Source organism: Loxodonta africana, chromosome 1, assembly GCF_030014295.1.
Source record: "Loxodonta africana isolate mLoxAfr1 chromosome 1, mLoxAfr1.hap2, whole genome shotgun sequence".
In the NCBI taxonomy this organism is placed as follows: domain Eukaryota; kingdom Metazoa; phylum Chordata; class Mammalia; order Proboscidea; family Elephantidae; genus Loxodonta; species Loxodonta africana.
Window position 1 is genome coordinate 3,482,579 of NC_087342.1, and position 21,424 is coordinate 3,504,002.

General features: G+C 40.7%; 1 protein-coding gene across 50 annotated transcripts in view; it reads right to left on the reverse strand.

Moving 5' to 3' along the window:
* The window catches only part of ZBTB20 (zinc finger and BTB domain containing 20), a 1,035,663-nt gene that overhangs the window by 193,289 nt on the left and 820,950 nt on the right, over positions 1–21,424 (reverse strand). For all 50 annotated transcript variants that reach the window (XM_064283302.1, XM_064283702.1, XM_064282699.1 and 47 more), the window contains one exon: positions 4,106–4,141. Coding sequence is in view for 3 of the 50 variants with exons in the window: in XM_064284320.1 (XP_064140390.1) it covers positions 4,106–4,107 (2 nt within the window). In the remaining 47 variants the exon portion in view is untranslated. The remainder of the gene's footprint in view (positions 1–4,105; positions 4,142–21,424) is intronic.

Below are 21,424 nucleotides of genomic sequence, written 5' to 3' on the forward strand. Positions count from 1 at the left end.
GGGCCCGGCTGTGCATGCCATATTGATGCTACAAGACTGGCAGTGGGTTGGCTGTGCCATGGTCTATTTCAAACTCCTTCACAGTGCCCAGCGTTGCGTGTTCCCAGATGACATTTGGTTGGCAGAAGCTGGGCCTCCAAAGCTGGCAGTCTGGAATGCGGCCCACTGTGTTTTGACAAACATATAATTGACCATCTGATCACCAGCCTCCGTCCTGCACTCAGGTCCCTGGAGGGACCCAGGCTTTCAGTAGGTCCCTACTCCTTGTCTTGTTCATCTTCTCAAAGCTTACTCAGAAAGCAACATAGAGAAGACTTAAACATGCTCACACACATCCTCCCATTTGCAAAAGAGAACCTGGGACATAAGACATAGCTGTGGAAAATTTCCTTTCAATTGTCCTGGCAGCCCAAAATGAACAAGAGAAATGCACACTTATGGTGAACTCTAATTCAGCGAAAAGGAATGAATATAGCACTGAGTTGTTTCAACACCCGTCTGTGCAGAAGCTGCAATTCAGTTCAATGGCATGGAACTTCTGCTTAGCAAAGGCAGCAGTGGGAACATGACAGGAAATTGGGGCCTAGATTGACTTTAGGGGGACATTATTAAGACATTGCTTCATTTTTAAGGGAAAGAAGAGGAAAGCAGGACCCTGGGAATATCTTCTCCTCATGGGTCTGCCCTTCCCCCATGCCCTCTCTGAGCAGAAAGATGACACATCTCTGAAAACCTGTAGGCAGTGGCCCTGATTGTGCTGCAGGACTGTGCTCCATGGAGCTCAGGGTGAGGTCTCTGGTGAAGTGCCCATAAACATGTATTTTGGTCCGAAATTTGGTCCCACATAACACATTAGCCTTTCTCCTAGAAGGCAAGGATTGATACACTGGGCCAAGATAGGCTGGAATCATGCAAATGTCAGGTCTATTTCCATACTACCAAATAGCCTCTTCTCTCCCTTCCCACCCTCACTGCCCAGTTCTTCACCTTTAACCTGGTCTCCTTATTTTCATAATGCCACCAGAGAGGTCTATTTAAAACATAAGTCTGTTGAAAGTTTGTCAAAGCCCCTTTGAGCCTGCAGGATCAAGTCCAAACTCCTCTGCATGGCATACAAGGTCTTCCATAATCTGACTCCTCCCTACTTTCCAACCTCATCTCCCAGTGCTCCCCGTCAACCCCCATACTCAGCCACACTGGGCTACTCAGTCCTCTGTAGCTGGCTGCTCTTTGAGGTAGCTTGCCTTTGGAAATGCTCTTGCTTTCTTCCTAACTATGATCCCCTTTTCTTTCTCCTCTCCCTCATCCATCTGGTAAACTTCAATTCATTCTTTTTGACTTGAAGACCCAGCTTGGGCATCTCTACACAATGCAAGTGGGCACTTCTTTGTTTCCTTTGAGACGTCTTGTATATGGACCCATTCCAGCACTTATCACACGGTATGGTCTTTATTTACTTATTTGTCTCCTCTGGGTACCAGGCTGCGAGTGCCTTAATAATAGGGAACATTTCTTACTGGTCTTTAAGTTCCCAGGACCAAGCATACGGACTAGCATGCCATAAATATGTGTTGACCAAATAAAAGTCTGTGCATAATGATTAATCAAAACTAAAGCAAATAGCATTATTAGCTCCTACTCCATCCTATAGGGTCGCTATGAGTAGGAATTGACTCAACGGCAGTGGGTTTATATGGGTGGTAGGAGTCTATTAGCAATCTAATGAAGGCAGAAGGTCCCAGCAGTAAAGCGCTTTCTGATGGTTATCACAGGAGCTTATGATGGGCTGGGATGAAAGCAGGAGGAAGGGATAGATACCATGATGGAAGAATGACTTTTTAACAAAGAATGCCATGGAAGCAGTGAATTATCACCCTTTTCAACACTTAGTTTTAAATACTGCAAGGTCCTGTCCTGAACATGAGTCTGAGTCTGAACTGCAGAGAGAGGTCTAAGTTAGAACTCGGTACCCCAAATAGGGCAAGACTGGGCTACATGCTTCAAGGCAGCATGACACGTTATGGAGGCCTCTCCTAGATTATACTGAAGAGTAATGGAATGGAAATTCCTGGGGTACAGTCTGGTAGCTATTCAGTCCCTGCTGAAGTCTGGGTCAAACGAAGACTGAGACATTGGACTAAATGCAGTGCTGAGGAGAGAAGGCGGGCAGAACTCCCCCTGGCCAGAAGAGGCAACTGAAGAAGTGGAAAGAATATCAGAGTTAGAAGGCCTGAGGTGCTCATGTTCTGACCTGTTCCCAAGGAACTTTTCCTTTAGATGGGCCCCTGGGGTACTGTCCCTGGAGTCATCAGTGTGTCTTGGGGCCTCTGAGGATAGCAAGACTGTCGAAGGCCCTGTCATTCTAATAGACATAGGGCAGCCTCAGAATTTGCAACAATCCAAGAAAGCATGAATCCTGGCCCAGGGATGGGTACACAAATGGGCTGTAAGCTCATTCCGCATCACCCTCCCAGCCTGATCTCTGGTTAGAAAAGTAGAACTGTCTAGAAGCTGCTCGGCTGATGGCTGGTATAACACAGACTCAGCTTCGCATTTTCCTATGAGCCAGAGACAGCTTTTCAATGACATTTTTTCTCTCAAAGGTCTGCCCCTCAATTTCTAATCTGTGACACAGGTCTCCAGTCCCCTGTACAGCTCGTGGCTGAGGCTCGTCCTATAGTGCTGACGTCATAATAGCTGAGCACTGCTGACTCATCCCTGGTGACGTGAGGATTCATGCCTTGTCTAACACAGAGCTATTATGTGAACTGTTTTTACACAAAAGAACTGTAACAAAAATGATTTGCCAGTCAGAGGGCTAGATATACGCAGCGCTAGGTAACTGAAAGGAGGGAGGTAGAGACGTAAAGTGGTAACCAGAAGCAAGCACACTGACATCCTCTTAGGCACAGACAGACCCACTCTGTCAACACCGAGAATAACCAGACTTGTCAGGGGTAGGTAGGACCCACCCCTGTTGGATAATGCATCACATGCAGCATACTCTTTGGGGGCTTTAATTAATCTCCTTTCTCTGTCAAATAAATGTCATGTTAGACCTCAGCCTTAGCAGCCTTTGGAGGATTCTGCTTCCTTAAATATATTTGCCACTAGCTTCTAGGAACGCTAGTGGAAGCCAAACACAAGTAAAAGAGCAACGAGAACCCTCTTTCTGACTACATTTCAGACGAAATAGCTCGGAGGGAGGATCAGTGACGTAAGGCATTCTCTTGTGAATAAGGGGCAGAGTGGGAGAAACGGCTGGAAGAATGCCCATTTGTTTATCACACTAGGTGACTGTCACTCCCTACAGTATCTCTCAGGTAGTATCTCATGTGTTGGCTTCGCATATTTGAGTTCTTTGCCCCAGAACCTCTTTCAAGCAGCTCAAAGTATAATTTACCCCAAACCATTCAGTGTAGCTTGGTTTGCGCTTTAAATAATGAATGTCCTTTCTTTTCATCTGAAATCATGTTTGCTTTTTTTTTTTTTCCCTCCCAAATGATTTCCCATCTTTTCTAAACAAGAATGGTACATTTCATAAACCTACTGGCACATGTAAATCCCGGATTTCTTTTTTTCCTCTGGACTTTATGATTTTGCCCACAAAAAATCAGCCCATTTACTTCTCCGTCTTGTACTTCTTAATAAAGGATATTAGATATTTTGTCTAATAAATAAAAGTTCTCATTTGGAAGTTAAAATTAAAAACTATTGAACCTAGGGATGGGTGCCTAGCTGAACAATAAATAATCGTCCATTGATTGACAGTGAGCTAAAGGCCCAGCTGTTGCTGGTATCTGGCTGGAGAACATCAGCCACAGTTTATTAGGGCAGAAACTTCTGCAAAGAGCAGCTGCAGCTGGGGAAAAGGCAATCTTTCTCTAAGTACAGAGTGGCTGGGGCTGCAGGTCTTTTCAGTCACTTTTATGGATGGCAACCACCACTACCACCACCAACATCAACCTCAAACACAAAAGAAGCTGGAAAACATACCAAAGAAGTGCTCGAAACCACAACAAAGTCAACTTGAAAACATGCCAATAGAGACCAAAATTTCTCAAATATGACACTCTGTCAAAGGTAATGAAACATGTTTACTTACATGAAGAGGGCAGGCTACAGACTGATGGTCAAGGAACTGAAAATCAAAGAAAAAACAAGGAATTAAAAATCAACCAAATGATACCATGGGAAGAAGGAAAGCAAATTTAAAGATAAATGGAACTGGCTGATCCTAAAGGACCGGTAGTAAGAACCCAGTTTTGTCACCTATAGCCCCAAAAGAAAGGAGATTCAGCCTCATAAAAGTTTTCCAAAGGTGTGACCTCCTGCTACAATGACACAGTACTCACCAGCATAAGGAGGGCCAACAGATGAGCATCGGAGCTGCGTTGTACAATACCGTAGCCAATAGCCACATTTGTCTACTTAAATTGAAATTAATTAGCATTTAATAAAAATTAATAAAAGTTCAGTTTGGAAGTCATACTAGCCACATTTCAAACGTTCAGCAGCCACATGTGGCTAGCAGCTGGCTTACTGGACAGCACAGACACAGAATATTTCTACCATTGCAGAAAGTTCTACTTCTATCATTGCAGAAATTTCTATTGGACAGCCCTGACTAGAATAGATAAAAGCTCTACTGTGTAGTGCATGATTAATTTTCGCCTAACAAAGATGAGTCAAACTCTGATAAACTTTAGCTCTTTTAAGGGTAAATTTAGTCTGGACAAGTTCAACACTGCCATGCACCGTTAACCTTCAGTAGGTCAGCCTTGGTGCTTCGGCTTCCCTTTCTCATACTGCCTCCTCTACCAGTTTTCATCAGCCTAGTAATGTCCTCACCATAGTGGGAAATAATCTGATAAATGATCTTAAACTAAAAAATTTACCCCACAAAACATATTTCTAATGATGGGCATTTCAGGAATCAGGCATAAAGTCGTTGTTTGGGAGACATTGACCTCAAGAGTTTCTTGTTCTGCCGTTAATCCAATAATTCTCCTTTGAAATCTTCAAATAACAATTCAAGTAAGCTATTATAGGACTGGCCTACCCATCATTGTATTGATAGCTTATCTCGTAGAAGGATAAAATGGGAAATAATAGAAGATCCACAAGAAATTAATAAACCAAAGAAGGATGCTGAGAAAACCCTCCCCACTAAACCATATCAAGGACTTAATATATGAAACGCTTGTCCTTCTGACTCCGTCATTTTAACCACTTCATATAAGGCCTCCAGAGGCATGTAAAACAAACTTTACTAAAGGACATCAAGAAGAAGGATCTGATAAAATATTTAGCACAGAAGAAGGCTAAAGCAGGGAAACCGAAATTAAAGACTCTTCACTTTTCAGAATGAATGCATCATTCATTTACATGAATGAACTTCTACAATGGTGAATTTTCTGGATCATTCTAGACACAGTGGACATTCCCCCAAAAGACATTGTCTTCCATTTATGGCCAATGTGAAACGCTCCCATTCAAACACGGTTGGAAATGATGGCGCTCTCCTCCATGGACCAGAAGAGTATGGATGACAATCTGCAGCCTGAGTCAGAGAGCACGTGAACACGAGAGAGGCTGGGGTCTCCAATGCTTTCAAATTGTTTCACAAAATTGATGAGTTCAATGAGATTTTTAAGCAAGATAATTAGATTATATATGATTTGTTGGAAGTACATATAAATCTGAAATAAAAAAAAAAAAAAGAGACTGACTAGTCTTCAAAGACTTTAAAGCTCTAAGTTTTCCTACCTTCAGGTCTCTATAAGCCAGTATGATGTTGGACTATTGTACTGATATATTCTCTCTCTCTACCTCTCTTTCTCTTCTTTTATCTCTCTCATGCCCTTCCTTTTGTTTCTCTCTCTTTTTTTTGAGTTTAATTTCCCTCCCAACCCGTTGAGAAAAAGGAAAGGATATTAATAGCTATTTTCTCTAGAATACGTTCAGTTATCATTTTTCTCTTTGTGTTAGAAACTCAATAACTCTCAATAATATATTATACTCTTCTTTACCTATACTTAGCATTTCCTATGTTCTTATGTCTAAGCAGTACGTTTCTTCTCAAAAATTCAAGGATCATTTAGACATAAATGTTAATAAGTCAAAATTAAAATTTTGATGTGATCATAGGAGATCAACGTAAATTGTGCCCCGATTGACCAATACACCCAAGGTCTGGAATGAAAACTATCCTTTCTGGATGTTAAATGCTGCACAGGCTATCAGTGATAGGAATCCAAGACAGAGAGAAAAATCACAGTATGTATGTCACAGTCTAAGACAAACTAAAGCCAAACGAAATTGAAGATTGTATTGGCTATAATTGTTATCTTTACATATTAGTGAAAAACCATAATACCAAGCCCAAATTGAATGCTAAAGCTAAAAATTTAATCTCAAAGTTTTTCTACAATTCATAACCGTTCATAAATGTCGGAAGACCCGTACTTCTTGATTGAATTACAATTTGCTATGCAATTTTGAGAATATGTTTTAATCTACATAGATTTATTTTTGCTCAGTTCAAATTATTATTTTATTGATATGTGCCCTTTCTAAGTGGTATTCACCGTGTATGTCTCCAAGTTGTTTTCACCTGAAATGAATTCTAATAGCTTCGCATGAGATTAAAAATTTTGCATTAAAAGCTCTAGGTTCAAAGTCCAAATATCTAACAAAGAATGTAAAAATATAAGCTGAAGTAATTCAGAACATTGACATGGGGGAGGGGACAAGAGCAGAGAGAGGGAAAGTAATGGCAACCTGCAGTGATGGAGTCTAATCTTAGCTTTATGACATCTGACTGGAATTATTGCACAGTGTCAATCTCCCAGGAACTAAAAGTATTATTAATTGCAACTTCAAAGATTATTCAGTTCTAATTTCAATTTTTGAAATGTTCTAGAGCAGTAGTTTTGAACATCTTGAGGAGATCCAGACCCCTGTCAGGACCCCTCTCCCCAGAAAACACCTCAAAAACATCAGAGACAATAGAGCTCCTGGTGTGGGGTATATCTCTGTGTGTGGCTAGAGACCCCTTTAAAGGCTTCCCAGACTTTACTTCCTAACAACAGCAACAACAAAACCCACTGCTACTGGGTTGATTCCGACTCATAGCAACTCTGTGTCCTTCACAGTTTCCTTTAAAAAGTCCATAGAGCGTTTGCCACAATTGGGCAGAGAAATAGGAAGCAGAGAAGTGATTTTAAGAGTTACTATTCACTAAGGACCTTCTGTAGTTTCAGGCATCCTGCTTAGAGAATACTTCTCAAATCTTTATAGGGGTACACCCAGAGATGGGTGGCAGTTTCGGGGAGCATGCAGAGGCACAAAACAAGTAATAAAGGCATGGCTGTCTTCCTAGATGGTCAGTTGTGGGCATGTCTTTTAAATTGTGATTTGTTCACGCATTCACTTAGCCAATGACTACTGCTTGGATGTTATAGAAGAAGCAACGCAGGTACTGTTTCTTGGCCTCATGGAACTCCCAGTTTAGTGGAGCAAACACAAATATATTGGGCAGTAGAATGTAAAACCCACATGTATGTTGACGATGAAACCTGAACCCTCACTGAAAAGCCTTGTCTGTGACAGGCTGCATTCGGCTATGTCCCAGGCACCCTAACATGAGAAGCCCCTAACTAGAAGAGTTTGAGAATCCACATTAATAGTATATTTTCATTAATATTTAATGTACGTGTTTACATTTAACGGTATAACGTTTAATTGTATAACCATTAACATTTAATCCTCACTGTTGTTGTTTTGGTTGTTGTTAGATGCTGTCAAGTGTATTTCAACTCACGGTGACCCCATGTGTGCAGAGTAGAACGGCTCCATGGGGTTTTCAAGGCTGTGACCCCTTGGAAGAAGTTTGCCAGGCCTTTCTTCCAAGGTGTCTCTGGGTGGGTTTGAACTGCCAACCTTTTGGCTAGTAGTTGAGTGCTTAACTGTTTGTACCACCAGGGACTCTATTAATCCTCACGGTTGTTGTTAGGTTCCATCGAGCCCATTGTAACTCAGAGCAAACCCACTCACAACAGAACGAAACACTGCCTAGTCCTGTGCCATCCTCACAATTGTTGCTATGTTTGAGCCCATTGTTGCAGCCACTGTGTCAATCCATCTCGTTGAGGGTCTTTCTCTTTTTCCCTGACCCTCTACTTCACTGAGCATGATGTCCATTTCTAGGGACTGGTCCCTCCTGATAACATGTCCAAAGTAAGTGAGACAAAGTTTAGCCATCCCTACTTCTAAGAAGCCCTGGTGGGCAGTGGTTAAGCGTTATGCTGATAACTGAAAGGTCAGTGGTTCAAACCCAGCAGCAGCTCCTCGGGAGAAAGACGTAGCAGTCTGCTTTCATAAAGATTACAGCCTTGGTATTTTGTCTTGTAGAATCACTATAATTCAGAATCAACTCGATGAGGATGAGTTTTTTTTTTTTTTTAATTCTCACTACAAGTGTCAAATACTGTTAATTACAATTGACTAGAGGAAAAAAAAGGGAGATTTGAGAAATTGGGAAATTTACCCCAAATCACATAGCTGCTGGGATCTGACTGTAAGTCTGTACCATTCCAAAGGCTACATATTTTTAATCACTAAATTCCACTTACGCTAGGTGTTTTCCACGCCGTGTTTCCACTGAAATCTGGCTCATTTGGGATTTACGGGCTAGTTTAAGCTTCTACTTTGGAAGGAGACAGGTTTGGCTTGATGTGCATTCTAAATATTTCGCAGTGGTAAGGGAGAGCTATTATTATACCCATTTAATGGTGAGGAAGCTGAGCTACTTGCCAGCTGAGGTATCTGGCTGGGTTAAAAACAGAATCCAGGTCTCGTCTCCCATTCCTCTTGACTAACTCCAAGCTTAGATATTGGTGCTGTCCAAGTGCTTTTCTGCACATGGCATTCACATGATAAAGAGGGAGACAAACTTTGCTAAGAGAAAACAATAATATAGCACCACAGAAAACAGAAAATAAGTAACCATAACACACACAAAAATTGGTTGCTTTTTGCGTTGTGAAGAGAAAAGGGAGCACCTACTCATCCCAGATGAATCAGAAAATTAGAATGTGTCAGAGCACTGATGACAGAGCTGAGGAATTCGGATGAGCTGAAGTTCAATGCTTATCCTTCTGTCCAAAGGCACTACCTGGTCTGACAACAGGACAGGAATGACCGCTGAGGCGTGCCTTTGTTATTATCACTCTTTTTTCTTCAACTACTCTGTCAGGAAGTTAGGTGGATTTCTCTCTTTGTTTTCTGTGAAAACATTTGAAAATTCCTTTAATGTTGTAGAACTATTGCGTTAAGTAATTCTTATGTGTGGGAGTCATTCCAAATAGGAGGATGAAGATTTTTTTACCTTATTGATTTTCCTAATATGTTTCTGGCTTCCCGTGTTTTCAAAGGACCAGGCACTATTGGAGTTTTAGATTCATACGTCTCTTAGAATAAGTGCCAGCTTCATGGGTTCCTGTCAATTGATATTCCATCTTCACTTTGGATACATAATTTCCTTTATCTGACAGATTCAAGACGTTTTATGCTAGATTTAATGACATTTCCCATACCCTGAATTTGGGAGTTTTTAAAAAATTCTCTATTGTCTGTCTCGCAAAAAGTTTACAAGGTGAACTCAGATGGAAGGGTTATTCAGACGTATATATAGTATGTACAATATTCCATTAGGTACTCTGGGGGGTCTCCGGCAGACCAACTTGTTGAAGCATTTTCGTTCCTTTTGGTCAGTTCTAAGAAGACTATGTTGTTTTTAGGTGCCATACAGTTGAATTTCGACTCATAGCAACCCCATGTGACAGAGTAGAACTGCCCCATAGGGCTTTCTAGGCTGTAATCTTTACGGGAGCAGATTTCCAGGTCTTTCTCCTGTGAAGCTGCTGGGTGGGTTTGAACCACCAACCTTTCAGTTAGCAGCCAAGCCTTTATCCATTGTGTTACTATGCTACAAATGGTTATTCACATTTTGAGGTCTGTTTTTCAAGACCATATTATTTTGGATCTCTATCAAGAAAAACAAGAAAATAACGCGATGCCTTTCCTTTCCTTAAGATGCTATGATAACAACCCTAAAGGACTTCTGTCTTCAAAAATTTAGATGATAAAATAACGACCAACCCAGAGAAGATTAAAAAACCAAAGTTCAGCAGTCGGGTCTAGGACTGTGTCTGAGCCTAAGACATGGCTGAGATACAATCCGTCACCTACCCTGCTCCATACAAGTCCTCCTTATCCTTGCTGATCCTTACAGGTGTTGTATCTGAGACTAGAATGCAGTGAAACCAACAGTGCTGTGAGGAGTGGCAGGATAGGGCTGGAGGTGGTATCAGGGGCTAGATTTAATACATTTAAGATGATTTCTTGTAGCTCCAGAAGTAGACCCAACTCTTTAGCATGACATTCATAAGCCCTTTACGATCTGTTCCAAACAACTCTTCCCTTCATATTTCAGACTCCTCAAGTTGTAGTTTTGTGGATTCCAAATGGATTGGTGTACCAGTGTCTTTACCTACAGTAAACTGATATCCTTTAAGAGATGTTGAAAAGGTCTGATGTTGTTATCACACACACCAATCAATTAGAGGCATTTGGTCATAACGCTACACATGGCCTGCTATTAATATCATTTGATACAAAAAGATCCAACTGTGCTTATTATAGGGCAAATTCACCCCAGCACCCCTCAGTATATAAACACAGAAGACAGCGTGTAAGTGGTACAGAGACTGTGGAATAAATGCAGGCACAACAGGAGAAAGAAGTGCCCAGATCAGTGGGAACAGAAGACCGTCTTAACTCAAATGGTTTCCTCAAACCATCACAGATATATGCAAAAGGAAGAATTATGACACAAAATTTATACCAAGTACTTGCACCCAATAATATGTTAGATGCTAAACCAAGAGGACAACATGGGCATGATCTGCGCTTTAAGACTTAGAAAAAGTTTCCTCTGATAGATTGGAAAATGTTACTTTGGTGCTTGCCACCACCATTTGCTAAAGAGCACCCAAGACTCTTCACAATTTGGTCTCAATCCACCTCCCTAGTTTTTTGCTTGCTTGTTTTTCCCATCACTGCCTCCTTACATAGTGTCACAGGCTGTTTGCTCCTCCCCAGTCAGTCCACAGACATCTATGTCTCTGAGCCTTGCAAAAGTTTCAAAGATCATCTCTAAGGGCCTCCCTCCTAGAAAGTCTTCCCAGTCTGTCTTTCTCACTCCTTGGAAGCCTAAGAACATTTTGTTTGCATGGCTCTCGTAGCACTTACTACATCAGTCTATAATCTGTATCCTATCCACTATCTCTCCCCCTGGGCTGTGAGCCCCTTGAGGGCAGGAGCTGTGTGTTACACACACTTGAATCTCGCAAGCCTAGCACAGTATCTTACACATAACACTCCAATGTTGTTGACTAAATGCCGTCTCTTTTAGGAGACAAAGGTGATAGAAAAAAGTCGTTAAATCGGTAAATAAATAGCACCAGAGAGAGGTCAAAGAAAAGTGAATTTTGGTATATTTTAGGAGTGGGGCAAGATGAACGTTAAGATTAGGAAAACTGATGCTCTTTATTCTAGGTCTAGCCAACGCTGTGAGTCAGTTACTTTTTTTGGGAACAAGTTTCAACCTCAAGGTTAAATGAACACAAATGCTCTGTCCATCAGCATATAACGAAAAAGCAGTAGCTATTTCCAAATCGTCACAGTGAAATTAAAATATGCAGTGCCTTTCTCAGAGGCATCATATACAATAGAATTTTCAAAAATAGTTCCCTCTGCCACTCTGGTACAGAAAGAGCTAGAAAAACAAAAGTATATATTTAAGAAAACTGGGATAATTTAGCTTAAAGAAGAAAGCACTGAGATATGTCTTCATATTTTTCTGACTATCTGAAGAGTTTTTACAAAGATGAAAACGATCGATATTTTTATCTCTAGGGCAAAAGGCTATTAAACTGTCCAGTAAGAATTTCAGTTAAAATTCAAGATGAACGTCCTAAATGTGAAGGTGGTAAATAATAAAATAGCTTGCTAAAAGGGTTATGAAGTTTCTTTCTTCATAGCTCTTTAAAAATAGGAAAGATCATCATTTGTTTTGGATGGAATAAATACAGCTCTGCCTCCAGTCAGGAGAATGAATTCAATAACCTCTCTAGTCTCGTTTCGCTCTATGACTCTACAAAATCCTTTCAAATGCTGACCCTAAGAATTATATAGAACCCCAACACAGTTGAGTAAAATGCATTTTATAGTTTGACATGGGTGAGATGATACAGTCTATAAGTTATTAAATTCACAATAGTATATATGGTGCTTATGAATCAATTCAATTTGCAAAGTAAAACAAAATTGCAGTGAAACACACTTCAATCAACTATAGAAATAAAATAATGGTTAGCTAGAGTAAAACATTCTAACAAGTCGTTTTTTCATGTCTAAGAAGTTTATCTGAAGATATCATAAATCTGGTGTTGAAGATGTATATCAACTCAATCTCCTATTAAAAAAAAAAAAGTCCAGAAAATAATAAAAGAACTCACTATTACTTCCAGGACTGTCTTCAAAGACATCATGACAACCAGTGAACAATTCCTTTTAAGTGGCCAATATTGGTCCCATATGATTAAGACTGTAACAGACTCAGGGAGAGGCTGTAATGGAGGTGGCAAGATACTGGCTTTCTTGTCTATTTACCTGGCAGCTTTGGAGCTCAGCAGAAATGTCTATTACATACAGAGCACAGGGTTAGATGAATGGTTCCAATGACCTTGTCTGAACCAAATTCATTTAAAGCCGTTTGCCACATTTCTTAAATAGAAGATGAGCCAATTCTATCTATGGCCCAGATTTGGCCTGAGTTACTGAACTATTGCCCAACTCTTTTAAGCAAAGCACTAACATGTACCAGTCAACAGCCAGCCCATAGCAGAGGCAATACGAAGGTCAAAACACACACACATAAGAAATTGGCAGTACATGATAGAAGAAAGCTATTTCTAAAGATGGACTTTGGCTATTAAAACCTTTTGAGTGTTATTCAACCTTTGTTGGGGGGGAAGAGTCAGTCCTGATGCAACTTGCGAAGATCCAGTGAAAAAAAGAGACTGAGAGAAATGCGCTTTTATTTTGTAACCCATTATTTTTATAAGAATACAAATCAAAGAGATAAACTATGCCAATTTCTTTATAGCTGACTTGTTACAGGATATTGTTCTAGTCTTCACTAATGACTTCTTTAGGTTGGTTATTACTGTAATTAGGAGTTGGGAGGATAAAGGCCTAAGACCTTTTAAAAGAAACATTTTGTTCAGTATCACTACAGAAAAAAAAGGCAGCATCAAGTTAACATTGACAAGCTAACTATGATAACGGTTGCTGCACACAGCCATTCCTTCTGCTGCTTCAAATGACACAGAAGTAATGAACAGCAAAGACGTCAAGCCAACCAAAAAATTGAGTTTTGAAACCCACCCACTGCCCTCGAGTCGATTCTGACGCATAGCGACCCTATAGGACAGAGTAGAACTGCCCCACAGAGTTTCCAAGGAGTGCCTGGTGGATTTGAACTGACGACCTCTTGGTTAGCAGCCATAGCACTTAGCCACTATGCCACCAGGGTTTCTGAGTTTTGAAAAGCTATGGCATAATAAGCTGATAGGCTAAGTTGTTAGGACTCATGAATCTTACCTTCGGCCTTCCCCGTTCTATCCCTCCTTATTTCCGTACCCACATTCCTTTCAACAGGCAGGTGAAGAAAAAGAAACAAAATGGGATGGGATAGCCTCTTTTGGGACACCCTCAGCCAGTTCTCCATCTCCCCCACCTTGCTCTCAGTCATCTCAATTTTACAAATTGAATGGTTTTCTGTAATAATCCCTCTGAGGGGAGCTTCTGTTTTCATCGCTGTCTCTACTTCTACAAGATCCAAATTCAGGCTTTTCCACAGGTAACGACGGAGGGATTTGGTTAGAGTGTGTTTGAGTATGGTGGCAATGGTGTGTTCTCTCCTGAACTCTTCAAAAATTCCAATTATACTGCAAGGGGATCAGCTGCTTCCCCACCTCATGAAGGCAATCTTGCTTATAGTTCAACTGCAAATAAAGATACAAACATAAACGTATGTACTATATACATGCTTCCTATCGAAAGTCATGAACATTTTGGGCCTTTCTGTCCATACTTTGTCTGTAGTGGTATCCCTATGGATATCAGACTCATTTAGGTAGAAACATAAAATATAAATGGTTTATACTAAAGCTTTATTAGCATAATCTTCATAAGTGTTTTTCTAATGGTTACTCTTTATTGGTTCCTGGCTCTTCATTACCATATGTTTGAGGAGACTTTTTTTTTTTTTTTTTTACAATATATATTATACCTATACCTTTCGGTGTTAGAAAACCCTGCCAGTGAGATTTCCTCATAAATCCCTGGATTCTTGTACTCACCTACTAATAATCTAGGAATTGAGAAGGTTTTCTGTCTGCTCTTTAACCTCCCATTTCATGAAAGGATTAGATTGTAAACAACCTAGTGGGACTCCTTCAGGCCAAACCATGGCTGAGCTGATCTCGGCAGGCAGGGGACCCGTAGCAGTCCGTGAAACACCGTGAAACGCAAGTATGAAAATAGAAAGGATCCACCTACACTTGCAGAAAGAAATTATGTTTATTTCCAAGATGAGACCTAGGAAACAAGGCGCATTAAAAGAACCTGAGCAACATAAGATTTTTAAAAGGGTCAGAGAAGGTAGATTTGTCAGGGCTTTCTTTTCAGTATCTGCACCAGACACTTTCAGGGAAACCCATTTGTCTATGACCAATGAAACCCAAAGGACTCACTGCACAAAAAGGGTCCTTTCTTGTATTCAAAGGATTCATAGCTTTCTTTTAATTTTCTAAGACTGCACAGGCACTGGCTGGTTTCTCCTGCATGATTTGGTCCTGAGGAAGTGACCACCCACTACTCCACAGAGCTAATTAATCCCATCCTCAGCATTTTTTCCCCCATTTCAGACATCCATGCAATGATTTAAATGACCCAGCAGCCCCACGATAAGATTTTTTTTCCTCCCGAGGAAAGTGTGGTAGTGGGAGGAACAGTGATGTATCTGTCCTGATTCAAACAGCAGTGTGGTCCTACTTACCAAATAGCATTTTATCAGAGGATACAGAGAGACTCAAAGGCATTGAATGAAACCCTTTCATGTCATTCACCCAACTTCCCACAGTTTTCATTTTAAATAACCAGTGTTGTTGTTGTTAGTTGCCATTGACTCATGGGGACCCTGACTCATGGTGACCCAGTTACAACAGGATTGGATGGTTCTGATCCATAGGGTTTTCACTGGCTGATTTTGGGAAGTAGATCACTAGGCCTTTCTTCCTAGTCAATCTTAGTCTGGAAGCTTCTCTGAAACCCGTTCAGCGTCATAGCGGCATGCAAGCCTACAATGACAGATAAGTAGTGGCCTCATTTGAAGTGCACTGGCTGGGAATTGAACCTGGTTCTCCTGCATAGAGGTAAGAATTCTACCACCTAATCACCACTGTCCTCAAATAATCAATGTTGTTATTAGGTGCCTTAGAGTCTGTCCCGACTCATAGCAACCCTATGTACAATAGGATGAAACACTGCCAGGTCCTGCGCCATCATCACAATTGTTGCTATATTTCAGCCCATCGTTGCAGCCAGTGTGTCAGTCCATCTCACTGAGGGTCTTCCTCTTTATTGCTGGCCCTCTACTTTACCAAGCATGATGTCCTTCTCTAGGGACTGGACCCTCCTGACAACATGTCCAAAAGTACATGAAACGAAGTCTCCCCATCCTTGCTTCTAAGTAGCATTCTGGCTGTACTTCTTCCAAGACAGATTAGTTCATTCTTCCAGCAGTCCATGGTATATTCAATATTCTTTGCCAACACCATAATTCAAAGGCATCAATTTTTCTTCAGTTTCCCTTATTCACTGGCCAGCTTTCGCATGCATGGGAGGCAACTGAAAATACCATTGCTTGGGTCAGGCGCAACTTAGTCCTCAAAGTGACATCTTTGCTTTTTAACACTTTAAAGAGGTCTTTTACAGTGGATTTGCCCAATGCAATACATCATTTGATTTCTTGACTGCTGCTTCCATGGGCATTGATTGTGGATCCAAATAATCAATAACACATGATAAATACTGAGATAGAGAAGTCTGATCTATAACCAGATCATTTAAAAAAATCCCATTTTACAGGAAAAATTTTAAGGAAAAAGACCTACACCCTCCTTACCCACCTTAAATGAAAGGCCAATGATAAGAATGACATAACTCATCTTTTTTTTTTTTTTTCATTTCAAGGAGCAGGCTCATTTTTTTTCAGATTTATTTTTGCAAAAGTCAGTGCCTTGAAAACTCTAAGATGATCACTGTTTTCTAACTTTTCAAAAGAGAAAAAAAAAGTGAACATGATGATGGTGGGTGATTTAATGGAATCCGCTTGTCAGTGTGCTGACGCTGCCAAAGCTTTTACAGAACATGTCCACATGCTAAAAAAATACAAAATACTGTTAACATAATGTATATAGTGTAGAGTTTTTTTTTTTTTATGGCAAAAGAAAGGAATATCATTCATTTAAACAGTCAGTATAAGGTTCTGTTAAAAACTTCCATGGAAAATCATAGAACTCTATCCTGGCCAGACAAATGGAGCCAGACAAGTTCTAGTTCTTGTTAGAAGCTACTGAATGAGCCATCAGAGTTAAAATGTCTGTCTTCTGTGGTACATGATAGAAAAATTCTGGGCTATTTCTCTCAGTTCTACTAGTACGTGGCTTCAGAGTTTTTGAGATTTATTCATAAATGGGCAAGACAATGACCTCTTCTGCATGCCCGATCTTAGGAAAACTATCAGATGCTACCTGTTTCCGAAAGCTTGTGTGGCAAATTGGTCCATCTTAGTAGGACTTGTCAGAGAGCATGCACCCCTCACATGAACTTTTTGCCCCCCTTTCCTCTGCAAGCTGACTCATGTGCACATTTTTAAACACGCAGGGATTCTATCCTTCTTAGCACAGTGGATAGTCAGTATAAGGGGAAAGCTATCTAATATCTAAAATTCTTCTTTGAAGTGTTTTAAATCCTATTTTTCAGAACTGAAGACCTCATGAAAGGCTCTAAAATACACTCCCTATTGCTCCCTAAGCTTCTCCTCGGTACAGCTGCCAACTGGGAGTGTCAGGTGGGCAACACTGGGCCAACAGGCAAAATGAAGCAGTTCATTTTTATTTACATTGGTCAGAAATTTATATTTAGTATATGGCCTAATGAAGCTCTTACACCTGTGCCTCTAGCCTTCGCCTGGTACTGCTGCATCTGGTTATTTCCAACAGCATTGTTGTCATGATTTCAAAGACTGTCTTGCCCGTCAGATTTTTTTCAGGATCACTGATGCTTGGAATTCCAAAGTTCTTACCATGGTTTAAAAGGCCCCACACAGGGTGCCCTCACTACCTCTCTGACTTTACTTCTCATCACTATTGCATACAATTGGTCCTCTTGGCAACAAAACATGGTCAGCTGGGGTGTGGTCAACAAAAATATTGGTGGACACAAATAAGCAATATGAATAAGGATTAAAAGGAGTGAATCTATAAACATTTGTGCCTTCATGACCTTATTAAAATTCAGCCCCCTTTGGAGAGATACCTGTATTTATAACTGACAGTAACAGAGTTTCTGAACTTTCCTTGAGAGTTGGTTTAGACAAGAGAGATGCAAAATATTGCCCAGATGGAGCCTACGTGAGTCTCTTAAGGGTTCTTAAGATTTTTTTTTTTTTTAATTTTTATTGTGCTTTAAGTGAAAGTTTACAAATCAAGTCAGTCTTTCATACAAAAACTTATACACACCTTTCTATGTACTCCTAGTTTCTCTTCCCCTAATGAGACAGCACACTCCTCTCCATCCTGTATTCCCCGTGTCGGTTTAGCCAGCTCCTGTCCCCCTCTGCCTTCTCATCTCCGCTCCAGACAGGAACTGCCCACCTAGTCTCATGTGTCTACTTGAGCCAAGAAGCTCACTCCTCACCAGTATCATTTTCTGTCTTACAGTCCAGTCCAATCCCTGTCTGAAGAGTTGGCTTTTGGAATGGTTCCAGCCTTGGGCTAACAGAAGGTCTGGGGACCATGGCCTCCGGGGTCCTTCTAGTCTGGTCTTTTTATAAGAATTTGAGGTCTGCATCCCACTACTCTCCTGCTCCTTCAGGGATTCTCTGTTGTGTTCCCTGTCAGGGCAGTCATTGGTTGTAGCTGGGCACCATCTAGTTCTTCTGGTCTCAGGCTGATGTAGTCTCTGATTAATGTGGCTTTTTCTGTCTCTTGGGCTTATAATTACCTTGTGTCTTTGGTGTTCTTCATTCTCCTTTGCTCCAGGTGGGTTGAGACCAATTGACGCATCTTAGATGGCCGCTTGCTAGCGTTTAAGAAGGGGTTCTTGAGATTTATGTATATATTTGTTTAAACACTAAAAGTATTTAGTGTCTTCTTGCATTCATTTGTTAATTTAATATATATATTTTTTCAGATCCTATTATTAGTTAGAGCCCTGGTGGCACAGTGTAAGAGCTTGCCTGCTAACCAAAAGGTTGGCAGTTTGAATCCACCAGGTGCTCCTTGGAAAGCCCATGGGGCAGTTCTACCCTGTCCTGTCAGGCCACTATGAGTTGGAATCGACTCAATACCAATGGTTTTTTTTTTAATTAGTTACTCTGCTAATCATTCTCTGGCTGTGCTCTTAAAAACCTTACATTCTAAGGTACGTTTTAGAGAGCTTTTAAGTCTCCGTTATCACTGACAGGTTATTAGTCAACTTTAGACAAGTTATCAGTGTACCTGCCTGTAACAACCACTCGCCTTCTTGTTCCTCATCTGCATCTTTTCAACTGCCCTGGGACATCCATGAGCCCCCTCAGGAATGATCTAGCTCTTTGAGGCCTATTTTATACGCTCACTAACTTCTACACCGGTAGGAAACCCCACACACCTTTTCTTTCTTAAACAGCCAGGAAAATATTATAAATGTTTGCCAAGAACTATTTAGGTTTCTGAAATGGATCCTTACAATCTGAACCACTGTTTCATTTGTTTGTTTTAATAACTGATGGGCCTTAGCCCCTAAGAAAAGCATATCTTAAATCACAGGCAAATTATCAGTCACTAGTCTCCTCAGAAAAAGCACTCCGTGCTCCCCAGCGTAGAACAATTTCAGCACACAACAGAGGACTTTGATGTTACTCATGATATTACTCGAGTAACCTCAGTTTCAGAGACGGTTTAATGGAGTACATGTCCCATCCATCTGTCCCTCAGGTACCCTCCACTTAATTTCAGTGTTTTCTGAACCACGCTATCTTTAGCAAATGTCAGTGGACATACTACAAAGGACATTAACTCATTAAATTTTTTTTTTCCCTTCCTCATATGCCTTGCGAACAGAAATGGAAGAATTTAATGTATGTACAAAGTGGTAAATGTTCTCTCCGTATTTCTTTTCAGACATTTTCATCTTACATAAACAGTGGCGATGGAATTAGAAATACCATTATACCACCTCCATGTTAATACTCTTGTTATCTTGCATCAACAGAAGAGAACAAAAATGTACATAATACCAATCAATCCCTTTTTTTAAAAAATTTAGTTTTCATCTTTTCTAAACAGTGGAGGAAGAATTTAATGGATTGAACACCTAGGTGACCTGTTTATATTTTAAAGGTTAATAAAATAAAACCAAATGATTGCTTAAGTTCATTTCAGGCTTCTGTCAACCATTAGGAAACCTTGGTGGCATAGTGGTTAAGTGCTACGGCTGCTAACCAAAAGGTTAGCGGTTTGAATCCACCAGGAGCTCCTTGGAAACTCTATGGGGCAGTTCTACCCTGTCCTATAGGATCCCTATGAGTCAAAATGGCAATGGTTTTCCTTTTTATTAGCCATTAACACTGTCAAAGTGAGCATGGGGAATGGGCTGGGGGAAATGAAATGGCAATGGATCCAAATCCCCTGGGCAGTGGGTAAGAGGTTTGGTGGGTTGGAAGGAACGTTAAGTTGCCGAGACAAGAAGTTTCAGCCATTGGGCAGGCTGAAGATGTTTGCTGGCAGCAAGAGGGGTAATTTTATAGAACAAATTGCTAGGAAGAGGTCACTGGGGATACTGGGTAAGAGGGATATCAAAACTTAACATAAAGGCAGTGTGAGGGGATAGGAAAGGGGGAGAGAGATAGAGGTTTTTCTATTTCCTCACTGGTTTCCCTTCTACCCTAGTGTGCTTTCTCTTCCATCGCTCAGTATTCTTTCTCCCCCCATTCTTCAGATTCTTTCCTCTACCTCTTTATACAAAGAAGCATTTAGAAACATTTTTAGGGGCTAGTGAAATTAAAAAAAAAAAAAAAAGATGTCCTTATGATAATGTACTTCTCATTTATATATAAGAGATACAACAACCTATATTTGATTGACTAAGAACTAGAAACTGGGGCTTTTGAGATTTAAAAAATTCATGGTATGTCTGGTCAGATTAATCTCCAGCCCAGCTGATTTTCAGCATTGCTGGAAAGAGCTATAATAGGATCGGGGGGCGGGGGGCGGGGGGGGGGAGGGAGAAATAGAATTTTATAAGGATATATATTTATAAGGAAAAAAGGACATCTTTAGTGCTTTCTACTGAAATTCCCTCAAAACTATTATCTGAATTTAAATATAGATAACATCAAGAGAAGGAGCTTAGGAATTCCTCCAGGGTTTAGGGAACCACTAAATCCTGTATATTACGTTCATCACAGTCCACTTAAGCAAGTAAAGGATAACTAGAGCATGGTACCTCACAGGGAATAATACGGTTGGTTACTTTGCCAGTCTGACATACAGAAACAGGGCCATAGCAGCAGCGGTGTCCTCATGAATACCACAGAGAGACGCCAGGTTCGTGTGTATGCATACGGTGTGGGGGACTAGCTATAGGGTGTCATCTGTGAAGTGCCTACAAATGTCTGTAACCAAGCACCAACTTTTTACCCTAGTCTTCTTGGAAAAAAATAACATCCAATACTAAGCTTACGGGAATATTTTATTTGGTCACTGGTCACTGGCTGAGGGAAGACATGACAACATTTCATGTCTAGAAATAGGAGGAGCAAGAAGGAAGGGGAAATACAGAAAGGAAGAGTCAGTGCCAAAAGAAAGGTTCCAGCTCTGGAGGACCTCTAATAAAATACATGTCGTTAGCTGCTGTCGGGTTGGCTCCTGACTCATGGTGATCCCATGCCCAGCAGAACAAAACACTGTCTGGTCCTGGGTCATCACCATGATGGGCTGCAGACTGGGCCATTGCAATCCATAGG